General features: G+C 34.0%; 2 protein-coding genes across 7 annotated transcripts; one reads left to right on the top strand and one right to left on the bottom strand.

Moving 5' to 3' along the window:
- Nucleotides 1–5,378: 5,378 nt before the first annotated feature.
- On the bottom strand, nucleotides 5,379–15,656 carry LOC105214596 (uncharacterized). The gene is made up of 7 exons (XM_011188120.3): nucleotides 15,496–15,656; nucleotides 14,497–15,102; nucleotides 13,737–14,450; nucleotides 12,585–12,691; nucleotides 9,258–9,368; nucleotides 7,948–8,742; nucleotides 5,379–5,879 (listed from the first exon to the last, which is right to left on the bottom strand). Exons 1-7 carry the CDS (start codon nucleotides 15,527–15,529, stop codon nucleotides 5,571–5,573), a joined length of 2,676 nt encoding a protein of 891 aa, XP_011186422.1. The 5' UTR covers nucleotides 15,530–15,656; the 3' UTR covers nucleotides 5,379–5,570.
- Nucleotides 15,657–16,166: 510 nt separating this feature from the next.
- On the top strand, nucleotides 16,167–21,276 carry LOC105214597 (WW domain-binding protein 2). Of its 6 annotated transcripts, XR_008470844.1 has the most exons (8): nucleotides 16,167–16,348; nucleotides 16,650–16,824; nucleotides 16,901–17,270; nucleotides 17,527–17,997; nucleotides 18,219–18,316; nucleotides 18,484–18,568; nucleotides 18,777–18,874; nucleotides 20,545–20,682. XR_008470844.1 is itself a non-coding variant. In XM_011188121.3 (6 exons), exons 1-6 carry the CDS (start codon nucleotides 16,293–16,295, stop codon nucleotides 20,587–20,589), a joined length of 1,215 nt encoding a protein of 404 aa, XP_011186423.1. In that variant the 5' UTR covers nucleotides 16,167–16,292; the 3' UTR covers nucleotides 20,590–21,276. The 6 variants fall into 6 exon arrangements, 2 of the variants coding, with proteins under 2 accessions (XP_011186423.1, XP_028897731.1); XR_008470843.1 differs by lacking the exon at nucleotides 18,484–18,568 and having other exon boundaries at nucleotides 20,545–21,276; XR_003752500.2 differs by lacking the exons at nucleotides 17,527–17,997; nucleotides 18,219–18,316 and having other exon boundaries at nucleotides 20,545–21,276.
- Nucleotides 21,277–21,863: the final 587 nt, after the last annotated feature.

The raw sequence follows: 21,863 nt of genomic DNA, 5'->3' as shown, positions 1-21,863 counted from the left end.
GACTGCGCTCGAGGAGGCCGCACCGAGCCAGCAAGCCAAGCAAGTCGGCGTAGCAGCCAACCAGCGAGCCAAACCGGCAGTCAGTACGTCGAGCAGCCAAGCATGCACGTACGTACATACACTCAATCTGCGCCAAGTCCAAACGCTGCAAGCGTCACGAAATTGCTCGGCACTTTGGAGCTCGGTAAATCGACGTCAGCTCACTCAACGCTCATACATACATGTGTATATATGTTTGTATGTATTTATGTTTATCTGTATCTATCTGCATTAGTATGCGTGTGGATATGCGCTTTCTTCTCGTTTTAAGTGGTTTTGTTGTTGCTGGAGCCGCATTGGATGTTGTGGGCGCCAACAGCATATAATTTTCTTTTCATCGCGTAGTGTTGTTGTTCTTGTTCTTGGCTTTTCCTGTGTGAGTCAAATTGGGATGCCTTGCTTGTCACATACGTGCATATGTACTTAGCGGCATGTGTTGTGGCTGCGCGGCTAAAAAGGTATCGGCAATGAGAAAACCGGCAATGACATTCAGCTGTTAAGCGCTGCCACAGTGAGTTGTATTCAATTGTGAGTAAAGATATACATATAATATTTCTTGTCATATATATACCAGAGTCAACGGAAGCTTCAGACACTGGTTTATGTGTTTTTACTATCCGGTTGTTGGATTTCGAAGTTCGACATTCCTGGTATGAAAATACACTAATGCTTTGTATGTTGACATTAAGTAGCATTTCACAATTTGATTTGTTCTTGGTTAATTCCTTTCTAAATGACACCTCATTTCACGACTTGATGTTATTCAACAAACGGAGCACTATCTTAGTCCTAAGGCTCCTACACTCCTAAGGATTAGTGAAATAGCTAGAGGTGCTTCCATAGCTATCTTAAGTAATTTTTATATGAATTTTAGATGTTAACTCAGCAAGAACTGTAGCTAAAGTTCCTTCCTATTTAGTAGTCATCAAATATTTCACTTTGAATATCGTTTAAGAGTTAGGTGTGTTAGGTTCTGTAATCAAACATGATGCATTTTTCTCATGCCTTTGTTACACGATTTATGAAATCATATTTTTTATTCGCCTGCATACGCCTCCTTTAAAATTGTTCCTTGATAGTAAAATTTTAAATTTTATATTATGTCCTGGTCGAAAAGTTCGATTTATGGAAGGAAATTTACGAGTTCGAGTTATGGAGAACTTCGAGTTATAGAAGTTTGAGTTATGGAAGCAAATTTGTATGAAATTTGATTTCTAAACGCTATTTATTGCCTATTCAAAAGTTCGAATTATGGAGATCTTCGACTTATAGAAGTTACGAGTTATGGAAATTCCGCTGTAACTCCACACACTAATTTTAACAATATTTTAAGAAATTTGTTTTTAAAAATTCCAGAAAATCAGCCGTTGACACCTTATCTCCCTTGCTGTCTCATAAGAAAAAAATTATTATAATTTGCAGTGGACAACTTAACCCATTACTGGTCCATCTAAAATTAATGAACCAAAAATATTTCCATAGTACATGGATACATCTCGTTATTGAATGAAGAAAATAGAAAAAAAATTAAAATTAGAATTTTTGACTGAATTTTAACAAAAAAACTCACTTTTTTGGTAAAACTTTCGTCATATTTTGGCTGGAAAGAAATAAAGAAAAATAAAAATCTTCGTTCAAAAACTAGATAATGTTTTTTCAAAGAGGTTTGGAATATTTTAACAAAACGATACATAACTTTTCGAGAAATCGTGTCCACCGAGCTTAAAGTTGTCAATTGAAAGTGATGTAGCCTGATGGGCGAAACTATCAAATGATCTATCTCTTAGAATCTTGCTCGGATCGATTGTGGAATTTGTGGAGAATATTATAAAAACATATTGTACTATTTAATAAGGCAACAATTTTGCGTTTTTTAAATTTTTAAATTTTTTAAATTTTAATATTCTAAAAATTTTGAATTTTCGAAACCCATCTAACCCCATAAGTACCACATTTCTATATGAAGTTTAGATATTAACTCGCCAGAAATTGGACTAAACATCTTCTCTATGGGAGTCATGAAATATTGCAATACAAAACTTATCAAGCTTACGACACTTTCTAAGATGACCTTAACCATTGCAATTCATATGAAGGTTCCAAAAAATTGATGTTTTGTTCTGGCCTAATGTCTATTCTGTTCATTCGAATACACTTGATTTTTTCAGTGTGGATATTTAATATATAGTATATATTCAGAGTACTTGGATATTCTTTAAGTTTTTAGTATTCTTCGAGATGATCTATTGATCTATATCCATCTTGACTTTCTTTTTTTTAGAAACAATTAATACTTACTCGTCCAATAATAGAAGTGTTTGTCAATCAAAACAATTGGCGCAGTGGATCTTAATCGGTTTGATTATTATCGCTTTATTCATTGCAGTTATTCTGATTCCATCACCTACTCAAGAATCTATTACGAGTACTCTTTAGCTGCCTCAATTCGATTCGGAAGTCCATGTGTAGATTGCATGTTGTCTCATAAATAAAAATTTTGTGGGTACACCAACCTTATGGAAGGTTTTATGGGGTACATATTATTCAATTAAACGGAATATATATCAATTCATTTCTTAAGAAGAATTTGTAACTGGATAATTGCGTGGATTCCTGGTTTTCCAACTTAAACTAATATATATTACAAGTGAGATTCTTCTCGTTCATTAATCCTTTAGCACACCACAATATATGCTTCTGACAAAACTAAAATATCTACTATGTAACGAACAAAGTAGAAAACAAAATGAACACACACTTAAAAAATTAAAACACTTTCAGACATTTTTCATCATTTAACCTTGAAGAGCCGCATTCGCAGACACTGTAAACCACATCGCTACGTGCAGTCGTGTGTTGGAAGGAAAACGACCGAGAGAGAGAGAGAGTGTGTGTTCAAGATTTCCGGCGCCTTTGCTTTCCTTGTTTTAAAGCGAAAGCTCCTCGCACACCCACACAATAATCGAACTGCCTGTGTCGACGTCATCATTTGCCGAACACAACAACACACACACTTCGGTTCGGGGTTAATTGCCAAGGGTCGAGCAGCGCAGTCAAAATAAATGCATATTCACACACATAAACAGAGAAAAGCTGCAAATGCTGAACACATCGACGCACACTTGTATGCGAAGGATTGCAATCTCTGTGCTCTTGATTATTTCGCAAGACTGCAAGGATGCCACGATGCTGCGCGCTGTTGCTTTCTACATATATTGACTTAACATGCTGTTTTGCCCTTGTTGAAGGTGAAAGTGAATTAATATGCAGTTTGTTTATCGCGTATCGTTTGCCCTTCATTTTATTACCCGAATGATTGTGGTTCGTTTGAAAGATGAATGAATGTCTTTCTCTTTAAAATGTTGTGTTGATTTCGTTGGCTACGTGCAGATTGCGTGTAACGTTCTACGCCTACTAAACGCTGCGTGCCTTTAAATTGCCTTAACTAGTCAATTTTGCTGAGATTAATGAGTTTTAAAATAGACTAACGGAAGTTGAAAGTTCGAAGAAATCACTTAGTGTGGAAGTTCATAAATTGTTTTGTGGAATGAACTAATTGTATAGTGGGTAGTCGATGGACAATTTTTATGGGTTTTAGCTTAAAAATTTACCCATATATTCGGCATTCCGAGTAACGTAGGCTATATTTATTGCTAGAATCTCAACTTTCTGGAAATAGTTCCCAGGTGAGGGTATCAGAAAGACTCTGTGATGGAGAATCTTAATATGAAACTGAAAATCGCTTTCAATTCATTCTGTTCGCATCGCAATCGGGTGCCAGAAAGTCGAGTAACGAGCGCTCGCAGCTGCTTGCTGAACAAAATTTCAAAACATCCCAAGTAGGCACTTGAGAGTCGAGTAACAAGTGTGCACCGGCTTGAAGAACAAAATATTAGTAATATACAAGCTCGCACTAGGGCGTCGAACTCTGACAGCGACTTCATAATCAGAGAGAAAGACAACGGACACCAAAAACTGGAGGTCGTAATCAAGTTTTAGATCATTACAAATAAAATATAACTTCATGTTCGAATTTTCCTCATTTTACTTTTTTTTAAATTAATCCACGCAAGAAACGGGAAAGTACATACATATGTACAAATGAAAAGAACGAGTGTGTATAAGTGTGTAAAAACTTATAACTTTTGAAATGTTTGTTTAAACCTGTGCGAAGCCGGACCGGTCTGCTAGTATATCATAAAGCGAAGGAACGAGATGGAATTCAAAATTGAGTTATATGGGAAGTAGTCGTGGTTGTTAACCGATTTCGCCCATTTTTCATCCGTGTTATCAGGGTGTGAAGCAAATATTATATACCGACCTCCATTGAAATCGGTCGAGTAGTACCTGAGATATGGTTTTTGACCCAAGGGGGCGACGCTATGTCCATTTTCCATTCTTTAAAAAACCCTAAGTGATGCCGTGTCCTTCTGCCATTTTTTTAGTGTTTCTGATGTTTTTAATTACTGAGTTAACGCCCTTTTAGTATTTTTTTCTTTATACAACTATTTTTATGGTTTGTGATGGGGTACTAAAAGGTGACTAGTAAGTTTGATATATATGGCTTGAGTAGTTTGCGAGATTTATACAAAAAACCTATTTGTGGGAGGAACCACGCTCATATAAAAAATTATATCCTAATATGGCCCTTGCTATTGTAATCCACAGTACAAAATTTCATAGCTTTATTTGTGACTTAGTTATAGCACTTTATGACTGGTCCGATGGTCGAATAGCAGCCCTTCCATAGTTCCCAGGAACATGTGTACCAAGTTTCATCAATATATCTTAATTTTTACTCAAGTATCCGTTACATGGACGGATAAACGGACTGACAGACATCCGGATTTCAAATCTACTCCTGTCATCCTGATGATTTTTATAAATCCCCATATCTAGCTCCTTTAGTTTTAGGACCTACCGTTATGTGAACAAAACTATTGTACTCTCTGTGCTCTTTTCAACCTCTGAAACTCACGTAACCACTTAATACATGTCTATAGCTTGTAATCAAAAATATTTAGAGCATATTTTGTATCGCTCCATTAACTAATGAAAGAACTAAGAAATGCCTTAGCAAATTTTAAAACCGATTAAATATGTCTTTTATTTTTTTTTTTTCTTGACTTTCAACTGATCCTCGAATGAAATTCGAGTTTGATTACTCGTCTCTAAACTTTTATTCTCTCATATCAATGGGTAATTAAGATAAAAAACCTTTACATTTTTAAATGACCAGTTTTATTGGTTTTCATTGAGTGTTTTAATTACATTTCAGTAAAAATTAAATTAGACAGAGCGCCTATTTTCATTCCTTTCGAATATCAATTTTATGCGAGTTCATATTTAAAATCACTGTTTTTTATTTCCAAACGTATAATTCTAGTAATTACTTTTAAAGAAGTTTTTTAAAAATGTACGGATTAAAATCGATGTCTCTTTTGCGAGTAATTGATGCTTACGAGTATAAATATTATAAAATTCGGTTTCCATGTTTGGTTGTTAGCGAGTAGACTTCGAAATTCCTGCTTTCACTCCACACTTTTAGCGTTATCACGTTCGTTGTTGCCGTCTCCAGCAGCAGTAGCAGTAAAACCGCAAAACTTCCACTGTGACTTGGGTTCGCAATCAACACCAAGTACTGCCGGATGTACCAACTCGAAGAGATTGTTGTATGTTGTGAGTATTTGCTCCAATGTTGGCACTTCTAAGTCTAGTTTTTTCATAGATTGTCGCAAGTAGACACAAATTGATTCAGCGCTGACGCCAAATGGTTGCACTATTAGATAAGCGGCGACTAATGCTATAATTTGGGCCTCCACAAATGGCAAGCATTTCGGCTGGTTGAATAAACGAAATAAAGATTATGTGATATTAGTAACTTAAGACTTAAATGGTTACTAAAGATCTTGAGTTCTTAATTTAGAACGCTTTATGAATTCATTTATTTTGAAATTTACAAAACATTTCCTCCACCATTTAGCTTTTAGTCATACAAAACCGCATTTATTTGTTATTGTAATTCTGACAGTTACTCAAACCCTGCTTATCGCTGAATTACTAAGAGCTGTAGGGCTGTGACGTTTTTTGTTCGGATCTACGAAATCGGGTAAAATCATATGTAAGATATACTGTTTCTATAAGATATGAGATGAGATCATCAAAGATAGGGGCACTTACGATATGACACTTGGACTTGAAGTAATCGAAATCTATGTATTAGTTTCATGTAAGCATATATCTGAGCCTTAATTAGTCAGCTATAGTAGACAAACTTAGCTCTACATTCATTTCTGAAAAGGTTACCCTCAATAAACCTTGATAACAGGTCAGTTTTCGACCTTAAATCTTAATCTTGATTTAGGCTTAGTATTATTCCGTTCAATTGTTATTGAACCAGGGGCTTAGGTCTGAACTTCCCATCAGTCAAATACAATTCTTATTCATTTCTAATCAGGTGTAATAGAGTTTTGCCCCAGTAAGTCATCCAATCTATATGATAAATTTCTCAAGCAACATTGAGGGAATTTATTATATTCATACATATATTATATTAAATTATGAACACTATATGGCTTGTAGCTTCGTGGCTAAACGAAACGTGTTATTTCTGGACAGTAAATGCTTACGTACTAATATGTTAGACTTTTAGAACCGTGTCAGACTTCAAAGCACGTTCTTAAAACGGAAATAATCGAATACTAGCCAATAGAAACTGGAATTTGTCAAACTTGTTTAAAACAGGGTTCATTGACATGAGGTAGGTGACCACTCCATCTAAGAATACAATACCAGAAGTGAACCCCTAATATCGTACTAACGCATTATCATCAAAGGATGACGGAAAAACCCGGTCAATAAGCAGCGAGATACCGTTTAATTTCATATTTGACGTAAAATTCTTCTTGGATGTGCGTATTACTTAAATGAGCCATCAGTTATATACGTCACTTATATACTCATCACCGTTGGGTGTTGTTATTTCTGTAGAACTTCAATGATTTAAAGATTTGTCATAGCGTTGGTTTAATGCGAAATGAATATCTTCCTATTAAAAGAAATGAGTTTTCATATATTTTTAAAATTGCTGAGACTCCTTGACTTGTACATGAGAAATTCAAGTCTATATGCGGATCTGATGATGCACCTTTAGAAACGCTTTTAATAACAAAATATCTGAAACTATTATAGAGTACTTCAAGACCAGGTTAAGGAACCGGACCGAACTTAAATTCACTGCCATGGATCGTTATGCCAAATTGTGCCCTCTTGCAAGAGAAGATGCTGTCAAACAACACCTCTATGTCTCACTATATAACTATTAGAACAAGGTTATTGTTACTCTGTATAAGGTTTTGAAGGAATAAAATAAAACTACTTATTGATTGAGCAACGAGTTTTGGACTAACAGAAATAAATAACCGAAAAACAGGTTTCTTTCGTATTATACCAACTTTAGTATTAAATAAATTTCGAGGCGATCCCTCTCAGTTTCAGTAATACATACACATATGTTTATTGACAAGAGACATTGAAAGCTCTCTCCCTCTCAATGCCTCAAGGAACATGTGTTCCAAGTTTCATTAAGATATCTTAATTTTTACTCAAGTTACAGCTTGCACAGACGGACAGACATCCGGATTTCAAATCTACTCGTCACCGTGATTATTTTGGTATATATGACTCTATATCTAACTCGTTTAGTTTTAGGACTTACAACCAACCGTTATGTGGACAAAACTATAATACTCTCGTAGCAACTTTGTTGCGAGAGTATAAAAATATGGTGTGACCAGATCTAAGACCATAACCATATCCGCAACGGAACTCTAACGTATACCTTCGATCGACATTGTTATAGTACGATAATCTGTATTGTACATATTGACAGTGTTGCTATAAACTTACCTCAATCACTTTGGTATCCTCCGACAACTTTACTTTGACTTTAGCAGTATTAGAAATATCATCACTGTCTTCCTTAGCTGCTAAATTGTCGTTAGAAGTTGCGTCTTCGTTTGACATTTGCTCTGAGGCAGCTTTAGCTTCTACTTCAGTCTGTGGATTATCGTTTTTCGAGAATTCTTCATCCACCCTATTGCTTTGGTTGGCAGCTTTTTCATCGTCATCGGTTTCGTGTATTTCAACAATATCATTCTGATCTTCGATAATATTCACTTCGTCATCACTTTTGTAACCATCAATATCGATAATTGGTATGTGATTTGTTTTGTCTGCATTTGAAGAATATTCAGTATTATCTCTCTCCTTATTAGAGCGCGTCCAATCTTTTGGCTTATTTCCTGTGGCAGCTTTTACTGTCACCTCTTCCACATCATTGTCGTCATCAGGATCATCAACGACATCTTCAACTTCATCGATTAATATTTCACTGGTCTCGGAGTTAATTGACGATGTTTCGCGATCTCTACGCTTGTTTGTGGTTTCCTTAATTCTAGTTTTTAACAACAACTGCTTAACGCCTGCCTCCTTTAGCTTACGCTCAAGGAGTTCAATTGTTTTGTTGTCCTTTTGTTCGCGCATTTTCGTCTGCAGCAATTGTGTTTGCATATTGCGTATTGTTTCCTGCAGCACTTTGATCTGCTTCTCACGATAATCATTGTCGTATTTGATGTCGGTGCGAACGTGTGACATTTCGCTACGCAAAGCTTCAAGCTGGCAACGCAGCGAATCGTTCTCTTCCTGAAATGATATGTGAATGAACCCTATTTAATTGTTGTCGCGTAAAGAGAAGAGTACACAAAGAGTAATTTTGATGTTAAGATATCTCGAAGGGTCCAAACTGTTTTTCAGTGCACACTAAGATGACAAAATTTCCTTTTTATTTCCAACAAACTGTTCCCACGACAGTCGGGTCTACGTAATCGAACGGACCTGGAAATATGGCTTGGTTTAAAGAGAACTTTTTCTTTTAGGACAAATGATAAGCCAAAAATGTAAACCGGAGAATTTTTTTTTAATATTGTGGATAGTTCGGAAATCCCGTATATAAAGGCAAGCCGAGATTAATATTATAAGGTAAGGAGATTTTTCAAATATATCTTCAGGTTTAATTTCAACAAAAGCAGTATATAGGGTGTCCATGTTATTATATATTTATACACCGTTATCCTTTTTAATGCTCTTTGTACTATACTGACCTGTTGAACTTCGTGGGGGTTCAAGTAGAACGATTCATTAAGCGAACGAATACTCACCTTCAAACTCTCCGCATCGTAGCGTGTTCTCTTTGCGCTGCTGCCCTGATAGCTACGATCGTCATCAGACATTTCCATTTCATCGTCCTCGATTTGCACGGAGCGCAATTCCTGTATTATGCACATCGTAGCAATAATTAGTACATTTTCAAATTATAATATTTCTAACTATTTATAATTGAAGATAATTTGTAATTTGTCAAGTTTTGAAATAAACAAATAATTTGAAAAAATCCTAAACTGAGTATAATTATTCTCTCTTTACTTATGTAATTTTGGCGCGTTCTCATTCCACCGTTTCTGAGTTTGTACTTACCTCAAGTTTGGAACTTTCAAAAATGATATTCGTTTAAAATTCGTTTTTAATACGATCTCATGTTTTAAATGGTTTGGTTTTTTTCTTGGTTTAATAGTTCTTTTTTAAATTTGTATTAAATAAACAATATTAATGTTGAGGCGAGAAAAGAAAAAATCACCATGTTGTTTTTGTATTTATGTAGTATATGACAACCAATTTGAAGCATTTAAACCGAAATCAAAATGTATTATACATGTGTATAAAGCATACACATACAAATGTGGTAAATACTTTTCCAGTTATATATATATAAGTATGTATGCAAATATTTTAAGTGATTACTGATACTAATTACATAATTGATTACAAAGCCATGCAGAGTTACATATATTTATATATGTATGAGTGTTTGTGAGTGTACATCGAATATTAGGTTAGTGCATTTTACAAAAACACCATTTAAAGATGAAAATACTGTTTATTACACATACAGCGAAACACAAATTAGTAACGATTAATCGATGACGCATTCGAACAATAGAAGCAAGAAAAACAGAAAAACAAACTTAGACAGATAGTCTAAGTCAACTAGAGTACATTGGGGAAAACGGTGGTTATGAAGGTTACAGAAAGTCTTAACTACCGAGTACGCTCATTTTTGCTACCAAATTATACTTTATTTTACCTAATTTGATTAGGATTTATTATATACCGAAGAAGAAAAGATATCCATATTTTTATAGGATTTATGAGGCTCTTGGAAGTTATTTTACCGATTTATATTTGATACTGATCGGTACATGGGGTCTAACAGAAAATTTCGATTCTATTTATCCTACTGTTCCAATCAGGTCTAGTCTGTCGGAAAATACATGGACTTTTATCTGACCACTAAAACTCGGCAGCATTCCTCACAATTATTTGATACATATTTTCTGCTATTACAGAAACTTTCTAAAAATACTCGTATGTCCACATAATTTTTTTACAATATCCGATATATGTATGTGCGGTTGGGACTACCAAGGAGCATTGAATTGATTTCAGCGACAACACCCCTGTAGTCATCAGCTGGAAGAGGTCGGTGCATTGAGAGGTCGCTCCTCCAATACGTCGACCAAACTGCGGACGACGACAGCTTCAGACACACCTTAAACGTCATTCACAGCGAAACCATTAACACCCCTCATGTCTCTCTCCCAGCGTCTTTGGAGTCAAAACACTACCTATAGCAGACGATGAGGCCTTGTGGTCGGTATTCGTATATCATCGATGTCAATGTTAAGGTTTAGTTTGTATTCTTTCGTACAATTGGTAAAAAGGGTCGCCGTGGATTTAGTAGGAGAGAGTGCTAGGCTCTTGGCAGAGAAGAAGCGTGTAAGGAGGCAATCATTCACTATTGAACACATGTTATCAATTTCTGCACCTGACATCATTATCGTGCAATCATTAGCGTGGGAGGTGAATGAAATACCTTAATTAAGACGTTTTCCTCGAAATAGCACGGATGATTGCCGACCCCTCAGATAGTTTATGGTCCATCTCTTTAGCCCCGAAGAAAGTGTTGTTTGCACTATGTTTTCTAGTAGCGTTATAAGGTTGAACGTGTCAAAAGATTTGCGCCACTAGGATGATTCTCTTACAGGGAGGTTTCCGATTAAGGCCATGAACTATCCGAACGTTTATGACGATAAGTACTGTGGTGGTACTGTGCACTTTGCGGAAGCTGTGTAGATATTTCGCTAGGTATGTGACTGTCAGGAGTAGCAAGGCCTTAAATGTCTTCACTACTGGGTAAAGGAGAGTTATCGGACGATAAGACGCCCCTTGGTTGGTTGGCTGGCGGGTTTCACAGGTCTCAGTAATGGAACCACTCTTCCGATTTTTCACATTTCGGGTATTTTAAGAGTGGTCAGCGACAGGTTGAGTACCTTGTTGAGGAATGAGGAATCCCGTTGGACATAGGTGTTTTAACATCAAAGAATTAATTGCATATGGGCCAATGGCTTTGGAGGACTTGTCTTCCGACTAGACTCGACTCATCTATAATTTAGTATTCTAATTGTGGTATTTTCTGCCAAGAACAACAATAACAACCAAATTTGATCCTCTAAAAATGCCTAATTTTGTTGTTGTTGGTATAGTGATTATTCCACCATAGTTTGAGGTGACATTTTGGGTTGATTCAAAATAACCATAATCCAAGAAAATAAGTTATTTCAGCGGGTTGGGATTATTTGTAGACCAAACTGATTGAGTAGGAGTTTAACGTCCCACAATCTCCAAATAATGTTAGTGTTTCTCCGGATTTTTCGAACTCTTCGTCGGTTTTTGATAGTGAAGCATCATTCTGGGTCTGTAAAGTATATACTGGTTGTTAGTTTATAAGGTACAGAGTCTAAAGGTCGGTGGGATCACGTCATTATAACGCCAGTATTTAAGAAGTGTCTCTGCTAGATGTACTGAACCAACGTAATATAGGAAGATGGTTGGAAATCTTTTCAGAAATCTCCCACTTTGTAACTACAGCAATTATGCAATATGCTATTCTTGGAACGATTTTTCGCTTTTAGAACAATAACAACAGTTACATATGAATATCGAGACTAAAAGCATGCTATAGAGGTTATTACTATATATATACACATATACATAGAAATTAAACATATTTACAAACAATTTAGTTAGATAAATGACTATAAACTCTTACATGAATTGTATCTACAATATTTAATATGAAGTGTGCAATTACTAGTAGGCATTGCCTCCAAAAAGTGTATATCATTTCAAATGTATTAGTAATATGTTAGTTGATATGCTATATTTATAACGATGATTAAAAATTAAGCAAAATACAAAAAATAGCATAATCCATTTAAGCCAACACACAATATTAGCAAATAATTTGATATAAATATGTAATAATGTATGTATGAATACGATTATATCACATAAACACACACAAGCATAGTATAACGTAATGCAAGTAATAGAATTGAGTATTCTTTTATTTTTGTTTTTGTACGTACCAATGCCAGCTTCTTCCACTGATCGATGTTTTTTCTTTGGGCTTTGGTGAAATGGTCCCAAACCTTCTTGTGACTTGCAGCACTGAACACTTTTTCAATCTGAGTGACTGAATATGCAATTATAATAATAACAATAATAAAGAGGGGAGAGGGTTGGTTGGTTGTTTGATTGATTGATTGCTTTCTTTGTTTGTACGCTGACTGTATAGTACTTCTCTTACTTTATATGAATACTGCTTTCATACAATTTTAAATTTTATTTTAAAATGAAAATCATGTTTCAAATTTCTAATTTGTATTAAGAAAAAGAAAAAAAACAACTAAAAACATTTAAACGTAGTGTTTTTTAAGAAAGCTATACAGACGCATAAAAAAATTATTCAATTTAATTCTTTACAGTAGCTGCTTTTTTTTTCTTTAATTACCGCTAATTTTCGGACGAACTACATACAAACGAACTTCCTTGATGCTTTGCGTACGAGTATGCTTAGCTTTAATTTATAATTTACCTGTCGCTAGTACTTTTACAAACCTTTTGTTTCCATATTTTTTTTTTCAAAATTATTTTCTGTATACCGAAATTGAGGTTACCTTTTTATACTGAAGTCGGCTAGGGCAAAACTTTTATAAGTGTATGTTAAGGTCTAACATTTACTTAAAAAGGCAGTCAACTAATTTGTTTGATTGATATTAATACTAGAATTACGATTTTTTTTATTTAAAAAAAAAATAAATAAAAGAAATCAATGTACCGTTTTTTCAACTGAACTTGATTTTGCCTTTACGAAATTTGTTTTTGACAATTTTCGCAATTTTCCAAATAATAAAAAATAAACTTATATAATTAATTCAATTTAACAAACCAATATGTTTTGCGTTTGACAGCGCATTGATCAACAAAACAAAAAAATCTTCTGTCAACTGTCATTTCAATGTTAGTACTACAAGCGACGACGCTAACAGCGCGCAGTTTGGCAAATATTCGACAGTTATTAAAAAGTGTGAACAAATCAATGGAACTCATTGCAAAACTGCGCCTACTAACCTAATTAGGCATAGCGCCAACGCAGCTACACAGCACTGTGGCGATTGAACTTATTTCTTTCAACTACTTTGAACAATTTAAAGCAAATAGTCTAGTCAAATACTTACACTGTGCGGACATTGTCAGCATTTGCTTGCGATAGCTTTCACGCGCTTTGCGTAAATCATCTTCCAGCTGCTGCTTATCCGTATGCAGGCGACGCACATGTGCGTGTGTGCTCTGTATCATTGAGTAGAACATGTTGGCATTGCGTTTGGTGCAGTCGCCGCGCTCCAACCAAATTGCAATTGTTTGTACGGCCTTCACGAAGGTGTCGCCACTACGCAGATGCTCGGCTACCAACGATGCTTCGTGATCATTGTAATGCGGTATGGGTGGCGGCGATTGTGAACGTATGCGATCGATGGACACACGCTCCTTATGACGCTGTTCACGTTGTAATTGACGTTGTTTGCATTCGAAATCGTAGAGATCATCGCGTGCTTGCGCATAATCGACGTGTAGGCGGCCAAAGTTTGACGGTTCGCTAGAGTTGGAGATGCGTATGCGATAGCCCGAGAGATAGATGGCACGGTCAACGGAAGCTTCGTGGCGATAACGTATGTGGCAGAAGTTCTTCTTCGATGCACGGAGTGTGGTGATTTCACCACAAGATTCGAATATTTCACGCACCACATCCTCTGTGCAGTTTTCCGGCAGACCGCCGACGAAAACTGTGCGGCAGCCAGGCGGGCGTTCGCGTGTGGTTGGTGGCGGTGCATTGGGGTTGGGTGGAAATAGAATGCAACTCTTGGTTTTTATCACCTCTTTCATGCCGTTAGCTAGAGTAAAAAATAATTTAATTTAGTTTTTAATTAATCAATTAACCATTAAGACAGCTTTCGCTATTGGGCAACGTGCCGGCAAAGCTGGCAGCATAGTTTTGTTGCATTTGCTGCATAGCTGCCAACATGGCTGTGGGGTCCATAAACATTTGATTTGCCGCAGCAGCGGACGTTGAGGCTGCATTTGTTGCTGCTGATGGAAAGAACATGTAGGGATTAGCAGCAAGGCCAGCTGTTGTACCCGCTGTCGGCACAAAGCTATTCATAAATATATTAGCGCCATGCATGCTCATTGCCAACTTATCGCCAGCTAGATTTGGGTCGGCAGCCGGGTGTACAGTGGACGTTGCATTATGACTAGCTGGTGACGTAACAGTGGCAGCCTCCGTTTCCGTTTCAATATCCATTGGTGCTGTGCCACGATTGGGCTTTACAGAGGGCGGTGAACTCAAGGTAAATCTAGGTGCTGGTGGTGGTTCAGGCGTGCGATCTCGCACGTTAGACGCTACAGCCATATTATTGTTGTTGGGATTTGTTGTCACTGCATTAACTGCACCAACTGCTGTACTGATTGCTGCAGCGAGTTGATTGATGAAGGTTTGATTATTGTTTAAGGTATTTCCACCAGTTATGGTACCGAGTAGTGGCACTGCAACGAAAACAAAAAACAACAACCAATTGTTTACGTTTGTAATCAAAACAAGAGCTGTGATAACGAAAACAGCTGGTTAGCAAAATAAAACTCCAAAAAGCTAAGCGGCTGAAACAAGTGGAATGAAACGGAAAATAATAAAGCAAAATGTATAAAAATAAAGGAATGAGGCGAAAATGACGACGGCAGCAAATGAAAAAATGAAAAGAATTTTTAACTATTGCAATACTTTCTCATTGTAGAAAATTACAGAAATAAACAATATTTTTAAAAGAAAATGCTTTAATAATTTGTAGAAATATGTTTATTCTGAAGAATATTGTTTAGAAAGGCCTCTGTAGATGCTGATTTTTTCCTACTTTTCACCGGTTACGTAGCCAAAGTACATACACATTTTCTCCAAGTGAGTATAGTTAAAATCCATTAAACTTGATAGCGCCTAATTGAATCGCCTCCCAATAAGTATTTTGCAACATTTGTTTTCACTTTATCACTAAAAAATTACAATTCAATTGGTATTTTGCAGGAGCAAATGTTTACAAAATTCTCTACTTCTCGAGTGAAAATATAACTTGACAGTGTTGCCAATACCACTATTTAAATTCTGCAGGAAATAAGTTTTACACAAACATGTATATAAATTAGTTTTCTTTAATATTAAGCAATGTAAAAAGATATTATTGTTGTAATAAAATTAAGTAGTAACTATAGAATAATCCACAAAGTTTACTTAACCAAAAATCAATAACATATAACGTGAAGATTAACGCATAACGTTAAGTTCTAACGTATTAGTAAAACAACGTAATTGTGCGTTAAAGCCCATGATATCCCTTGTTGTATTTAGGTAAAAAAAATAAATAAAAATGCAGAAATAATCAAATTAAATGACGATGACTTATTTCTCTAAATAATTTGCATTGAAAATAAATTTATTTACATTATCTCCAACGTATACGTTGACGTATCATCCGTGTTACCGGCATAAGTACCATATGTTTAGTATTTGGCGACACCTTGCGGTAGATTGGCTACAACTACCAAAAATCAACAACAAGACATATCAAAACATAAAAGTGATTCATCTGCAATTAGAATTTTGACGTTCGAGAAAATTTCAGAATTGTGTATTCTTATAAGTGTAATTATATTAAAAAGCTATATATATATATAGATATTTTCCAATAATGTCTGTAAATACAGCACACGCCAATAATGGTGTGTTGATACACGCCGGAGAGTAGTAAGTATATTGCTAAATTGAAGAAAAATTACATAGAATTACTGCAGATCCACCAACATATGTAAGCTTAATTATCAAATAAAAACGGTTGTAGAAGTCATTGCGTAAATAATATGTTGGGCATACGTTATGCGTAGTGTTTTAGTAATAATTAAGCTTGTAATCCAATGTGTATTAAAACAGTGGCGTATATTGACAAAGTTGTAAATTAGGATATGACGTGTTCACAAGCTTTATACATTTTATTGACTTAGTACATATGTTTGTAAATATGTTCTAATTACGTCGCTTTTCCCCTTAGTATTTTACTGCATAGTGATGGCGTTACTATGGATTTCTCCGGTCAGGACAATCCGGTGTTTAAGGGCTCAAAGCAAGGACGTATTTATCTGACGTCACATCGCCTGATTTTTAACAATAAAAAACCGGCGGATCAGCTGCAATCGTTTAGCGCACCCTTCATCGCGCTGTCTGATGTAAGATATTTTCTTATATTTTATATGTTTAAAAATGTATATTATTCTAAAATGTCACTTCCATTATTTATATTAGGTTGAATTGGAGCAACCAGTCTTCGGTGCCAACTATATTAAGGCCAAGGTACGTGCGCAACCAAATGGCAACTTCATTGGAGAGGTAAAATTCAAGTTGCACTTCAAATCTGGTGGCGCCATTGAGTATGGACAAGCTTTGTTACGCGCTGCTAGCACAGCTCAAAGTAATTACCATCGTGGTGGCGCTCCCAACGATGATCCACCACCATACACACCATCAGGTGCTTGGCATGAGGCGCCACCACCAGCCTATCAGCCACCACCAGGCTACTATGGTTGGTTGCCTACACACGAGGCATTCAGCGGCCCAGCAAACGGCACGGTGTTCGTAAGCGATAATCCACCACCATATCCTGGCATTGGCGGACGTAAGTACAAAATGAGATATTTATTTGTGCGTCTTTTAAAGCGTGGAAATCGTGTAAGACTTCTCGGCTTTTTGTTACTATAGTATAAAGCTTATCAAAATATGTAGTTAGTGGTGTCGGCGCTTTATGGCTTTAAATAAATATATGTATATGTATTGTTAACGCATTGCTTATAATTACTGTAAGGCACTTTAAACACGTTTTCAAATACTAATTTTTGTGTACTCCTCAATTATGTGTGCTTTGGCATATTTAGCACCAGCTTATGCGCCGCAACCATATGCCCAACCTGGCTTTAATCCGCAACAGCCCTATGGTGGCTATAATCCACAACAACCACAAACTGGTTACAATCCACAACCTGGCTATAACCCACAACAGCCACAACCTGGTTATAATCCACAACAGCCACAAGGTGCTTGCAATCCACAGCAACAATACGGCAACAATGATACAGCCTGGAACGGCTTTTCAGCACCACCAACCGATCAACCACAACAACAACCAGCACCTGGCAACCAACCACCGCCTTATGCAGCTGGTGGTTACGGCCAACCAGGCGGTTATCCCTCGGCTGCTCCCGGTGGCTACAATCCAGCTTATAACCCAGGTTACAATCCTGGTTATCAAGCAGGTGGCTATCCCCAACCGGGTGGCTATCCACCACCAGGCGGTGCACCAGGTGGCGCTGCGGCCGGCGCAATGGGCTTTGGCATGCCGCCAGCAAGTAAGTGAAACTAATGTATTTATTTATTAATGTTTACAATTACTTTTTGTCACTTTTACTACTTCATCATAACCTAACATTAATTTAAATTTGGTATGAGACCAAAAATTCTTCAGTTCCTAACACAAGCGCATTTCTCACACTATTTAACACGTGTTGTTGAAACCGTATATTTGCAAAGTATTTATTTTACAATTTTATTTTGTAAATCTCACCTGCAGTGTTTTAAAAAAAGTGTCGCACAAGCATGCAACAGCCTAAACTACAAATATTTAACGTCGCAAAAAACCATAGGTCCAAAAACAAAAACCCATACCAGGTACTATATGCTCTGAGTTTTCTTTTAATTGTTATATTTAAACTTTAAAAGTTGCAAACAAAAAACCCAAACACACAAAAGCCGAGAAGTTACACTTTTCCACAAGCGCACACATTTCTGCTTTGCATATATTTTACTCAAACGCCTTAATTTTTTATTGTCTACAGGTAATACCACATACTATTACTATCCGTACTATACACCACAGCCTTGTGTAAATTTGGCGTTCATACCAATACCAGTTATACTCCCGTAAATACTTTTTCTTTCTGTGTGTATTGTGTGTTAGAACATGAAGAAAGTAAATTTTGAAAATTTAAAATTTTCCTTTAAATGTAAGCAATTTTATGCATTTTGGCAGTGTTACCACTTATTGCGTTTTGATTTGCTTTTTTCATTGACAAATTAGGATTTCGTGATCAATTTCTTATATATTATTTTAATACTGTTTACTACACAGATTCTAAGGAAGCGGAGGCAATGGCCAGCGCCCAAAATACAACAAACAACCAATATTCCAATAACGCTGCACCCAGTGATTTGCCACCAGCATATGATGTACGTATTGATTGAGTAATATTTTAGTAAAAAAATATATTTTATTAAAAAAATTTCAATTAAAACAAAAAAAAAATAATTAAAAAAATATTTCATTAAAAAAATATATTCAATTTATTTATATTCAATTCAATTTCAAAAGTTATTTAAAAAACATTTAATTATATAAAATATTTTACTAAAAAAATGTTTAATTGAAAGAAATAAATTTAATTTAAAAAAATATATTTAATATAAAAGAATATTTAATTTAAACAAAGAATATTTTATTAAAAAATTTTATTTCATTTTTTTTTTTAATTTAAAAAGATATTTAATTTTTTGTTCTTTTTAAAAAATTTCATTAAGACAATTTCTTTTATAAAGAATTATTGATTAAAAACATGTTTTATTTAAAGTGAAAAATATTTTAATGTTTATTTTTCATTTTGAAAAATATTTAATTAAAAAAAATATTAAAAAAAGTATTTTTGTTCAATTTATTTAATTAATTTAATTTAAAATTTTTTTATTAAAAAATATTTCATTAACAAAGTTTTTAATTAAAAAATATATTTTAATTTTTATCCACTTAAAAAAAATATATATATAATATTTTACTAAAAAATATTTTGATAAAAAAAATTTTAACAAAAAATATTTAATTGAAAAAAATAAATTTAATTTAAACAAAGAATATTTTATTACAAAAATTGTATTAAATTTTTTTTATTTAAAAAGATATTTTTGTTAAAAATATATTTAAATTTTTGTTCCTTAAAAATTTTTTATTTAAAACAATTTTTTAATATAAAGAATTATTGATTAGAAAAGATATTTTATTTAAAGAAACAAATATTTTAATGTTTATTTTTCATTTTGAAAAATATTTAATTAAAAAAAAATTAAAAAAAAATTACTTTTGTTCATTTAAAAAAATATTTAATCAAAAAAGTTGTTAATAAAAAAAATTAAATTTTTGTCCATTTAAAAAAATATATATTTAATTAATTTAATTAAAAAAATATATATAAAAAAATACGGTTGAACTTCCATTCTTCCAGTTCTCCATAACTCCAACTCTTGAATTGACAATAGAAGTCAAATTACATACAAATTATCTTCCATAACTCAAAGTCTCTCTAAGTCGAAGTTTTTTATGGATTATGGTGATTCGAGTTATGTAGTTCAATATTTTAATGTTTTTAATTGCAAAAATATTTTAATATTTGTCCATTTAAAAAATATATATGTAATTAATTTATAAAAATTTTGATAAAAAATATTTAAATTTTATATCGTTAAAAAAATATATATTTTTTATTTTTAATTATATTTAATTAAAACAAAGATTTTTTTTTTATAAAAATATTTTATTAAAAAAAATATTTAGTTGTTAATATACATAGTTTTTTTTTCGTTTATAGAATTATTTAACGACAAAAAATATTTAATAAGAAAAATATTTATTTTTTTCCATTTAATTTTCATTAAAACAAATTTTAATAAGACAAATATTTAATTTATAAATAATTATTATTTTATTAAAAAAAAAACACATTTTAATAAGACAAATATTTAATTTATAAATAATTATTATTTTATTAAAAAAAAAAATTAAAAAAATATTTTATTTTTTTTATTTAAAAAATATTTTATTAAATAAAATTTTTTTTTTTCTTTTAATTTAGGCTCTACCACCCAACTATGACAGCGCCAATAAGAAGAATCAGTAACCAGTACAATAACAACATCCATAAACCTGAAGATGCGTTTGTTTACAATTTTTCACATAACGGCTAATCTATAGAACGAGCACACAAAACACGTCACAACTTTTGAAATGTAGATATGGTTTAATTAGTAAAAATTGTTATAATATGCGGTTAACAAGCTGGCTGCAAGGCTTTGATTCATTGTATGTGAAATTTATGTGCATATTTTATTCATTCCGCTCAACTTGCGCGTAAAATAATTACATATACACCCTCTATACATACGTATACTTATATAAAATATGCCTTCTTTATATGTTTCCAATCTAAACGTTATATAAATCTATTAAAACTATATACCTGCATGCTTATACCCACAAAATATATATACACATATTACGAAAGTAGCTGCAATAACAAATTAGTGCACCCATTAAATATAATCAAAGCATTTTTTTGTAAAAAAAAAAATATTAAATGCCAATAATTAATTTTTATATAATCGTTGAAGTATTTTCAAAATTTCTAATGCAGTATTTCCTTGTAAGCAATTGGCTATCGTAAAAATTGTTTTGTAAAATCTTTTGTATTATGCAAATTGTGTACATTTTGTTACAGTTAAACTGGTACACAAATTTGTTTTTTTTTGATTATTGTATTTATATATTATCAATCTAATTGAAATAAATAAAGTAAGCCTAAGCTGAATGACATTGCATTTTTTTTGTTCAGCAGTTTAAATTCGGTAAGTTCATCTTGTAAGCTCATTCACCCTAGGACTCCTATAACCTTACCATCTTTTTGCATACCTAACGAACCCAATTCACCTAACACCCCTTCCTCAATGGTTCGACTCTGTTGAAATAGCTCGTTTCCTGGGCCTCGCGTTAGATGATCACGATGACAACTAGGCTTCAACTTCGCGTGCAATTGGGGTTTGGCTAATCCTTACAACAACAACAAAAAAGCTGCAGAAGAAAGTTGTTCTCTTCCCATTTTAGTTTAAATGTTGTATTTCAAAAGTACTTCAAACTCCAATCACCTCAAATCTCATATTCTCATGACTTCGCCACAATGACTTCAGACAATGGAATTCAAGACATATTTAGTCCATGACAGAAATATACCGACAGAAAAGAACTTTAAAATATTGGAAGATGCATTTGACAGACTGTACTCCTTCACTCTACATTCGACTGTGATCGTTACCAAAGTTAACAGCCCCATTAAAATGCTAGTCGGTAAAACTAGAACTTAAACTCGACGCTGTTCGCTAATCGATGTCTTGGAGTCAA

The sequence above is a fragment of the Zeugodacus cucurbitae genome, chromosome 4 (genome assembly GCF_028554725.1).
Source record: "Zeugodacus cucurbitae isolate PBARC_wt_2022May chromosome 4, idZeuCucr1.2, whole genome shotgun sequence".
Classification (NCBI taxonomy): Eukaryota; Metazoa; Arthropoda; class Insecta; order Diptera; family Tephritidae; genus Zeugodacus; species Zeugodacus cucurbitae.
This window is presented reverse-complemented; position numbering and strand designations above follow the sequence as displayed.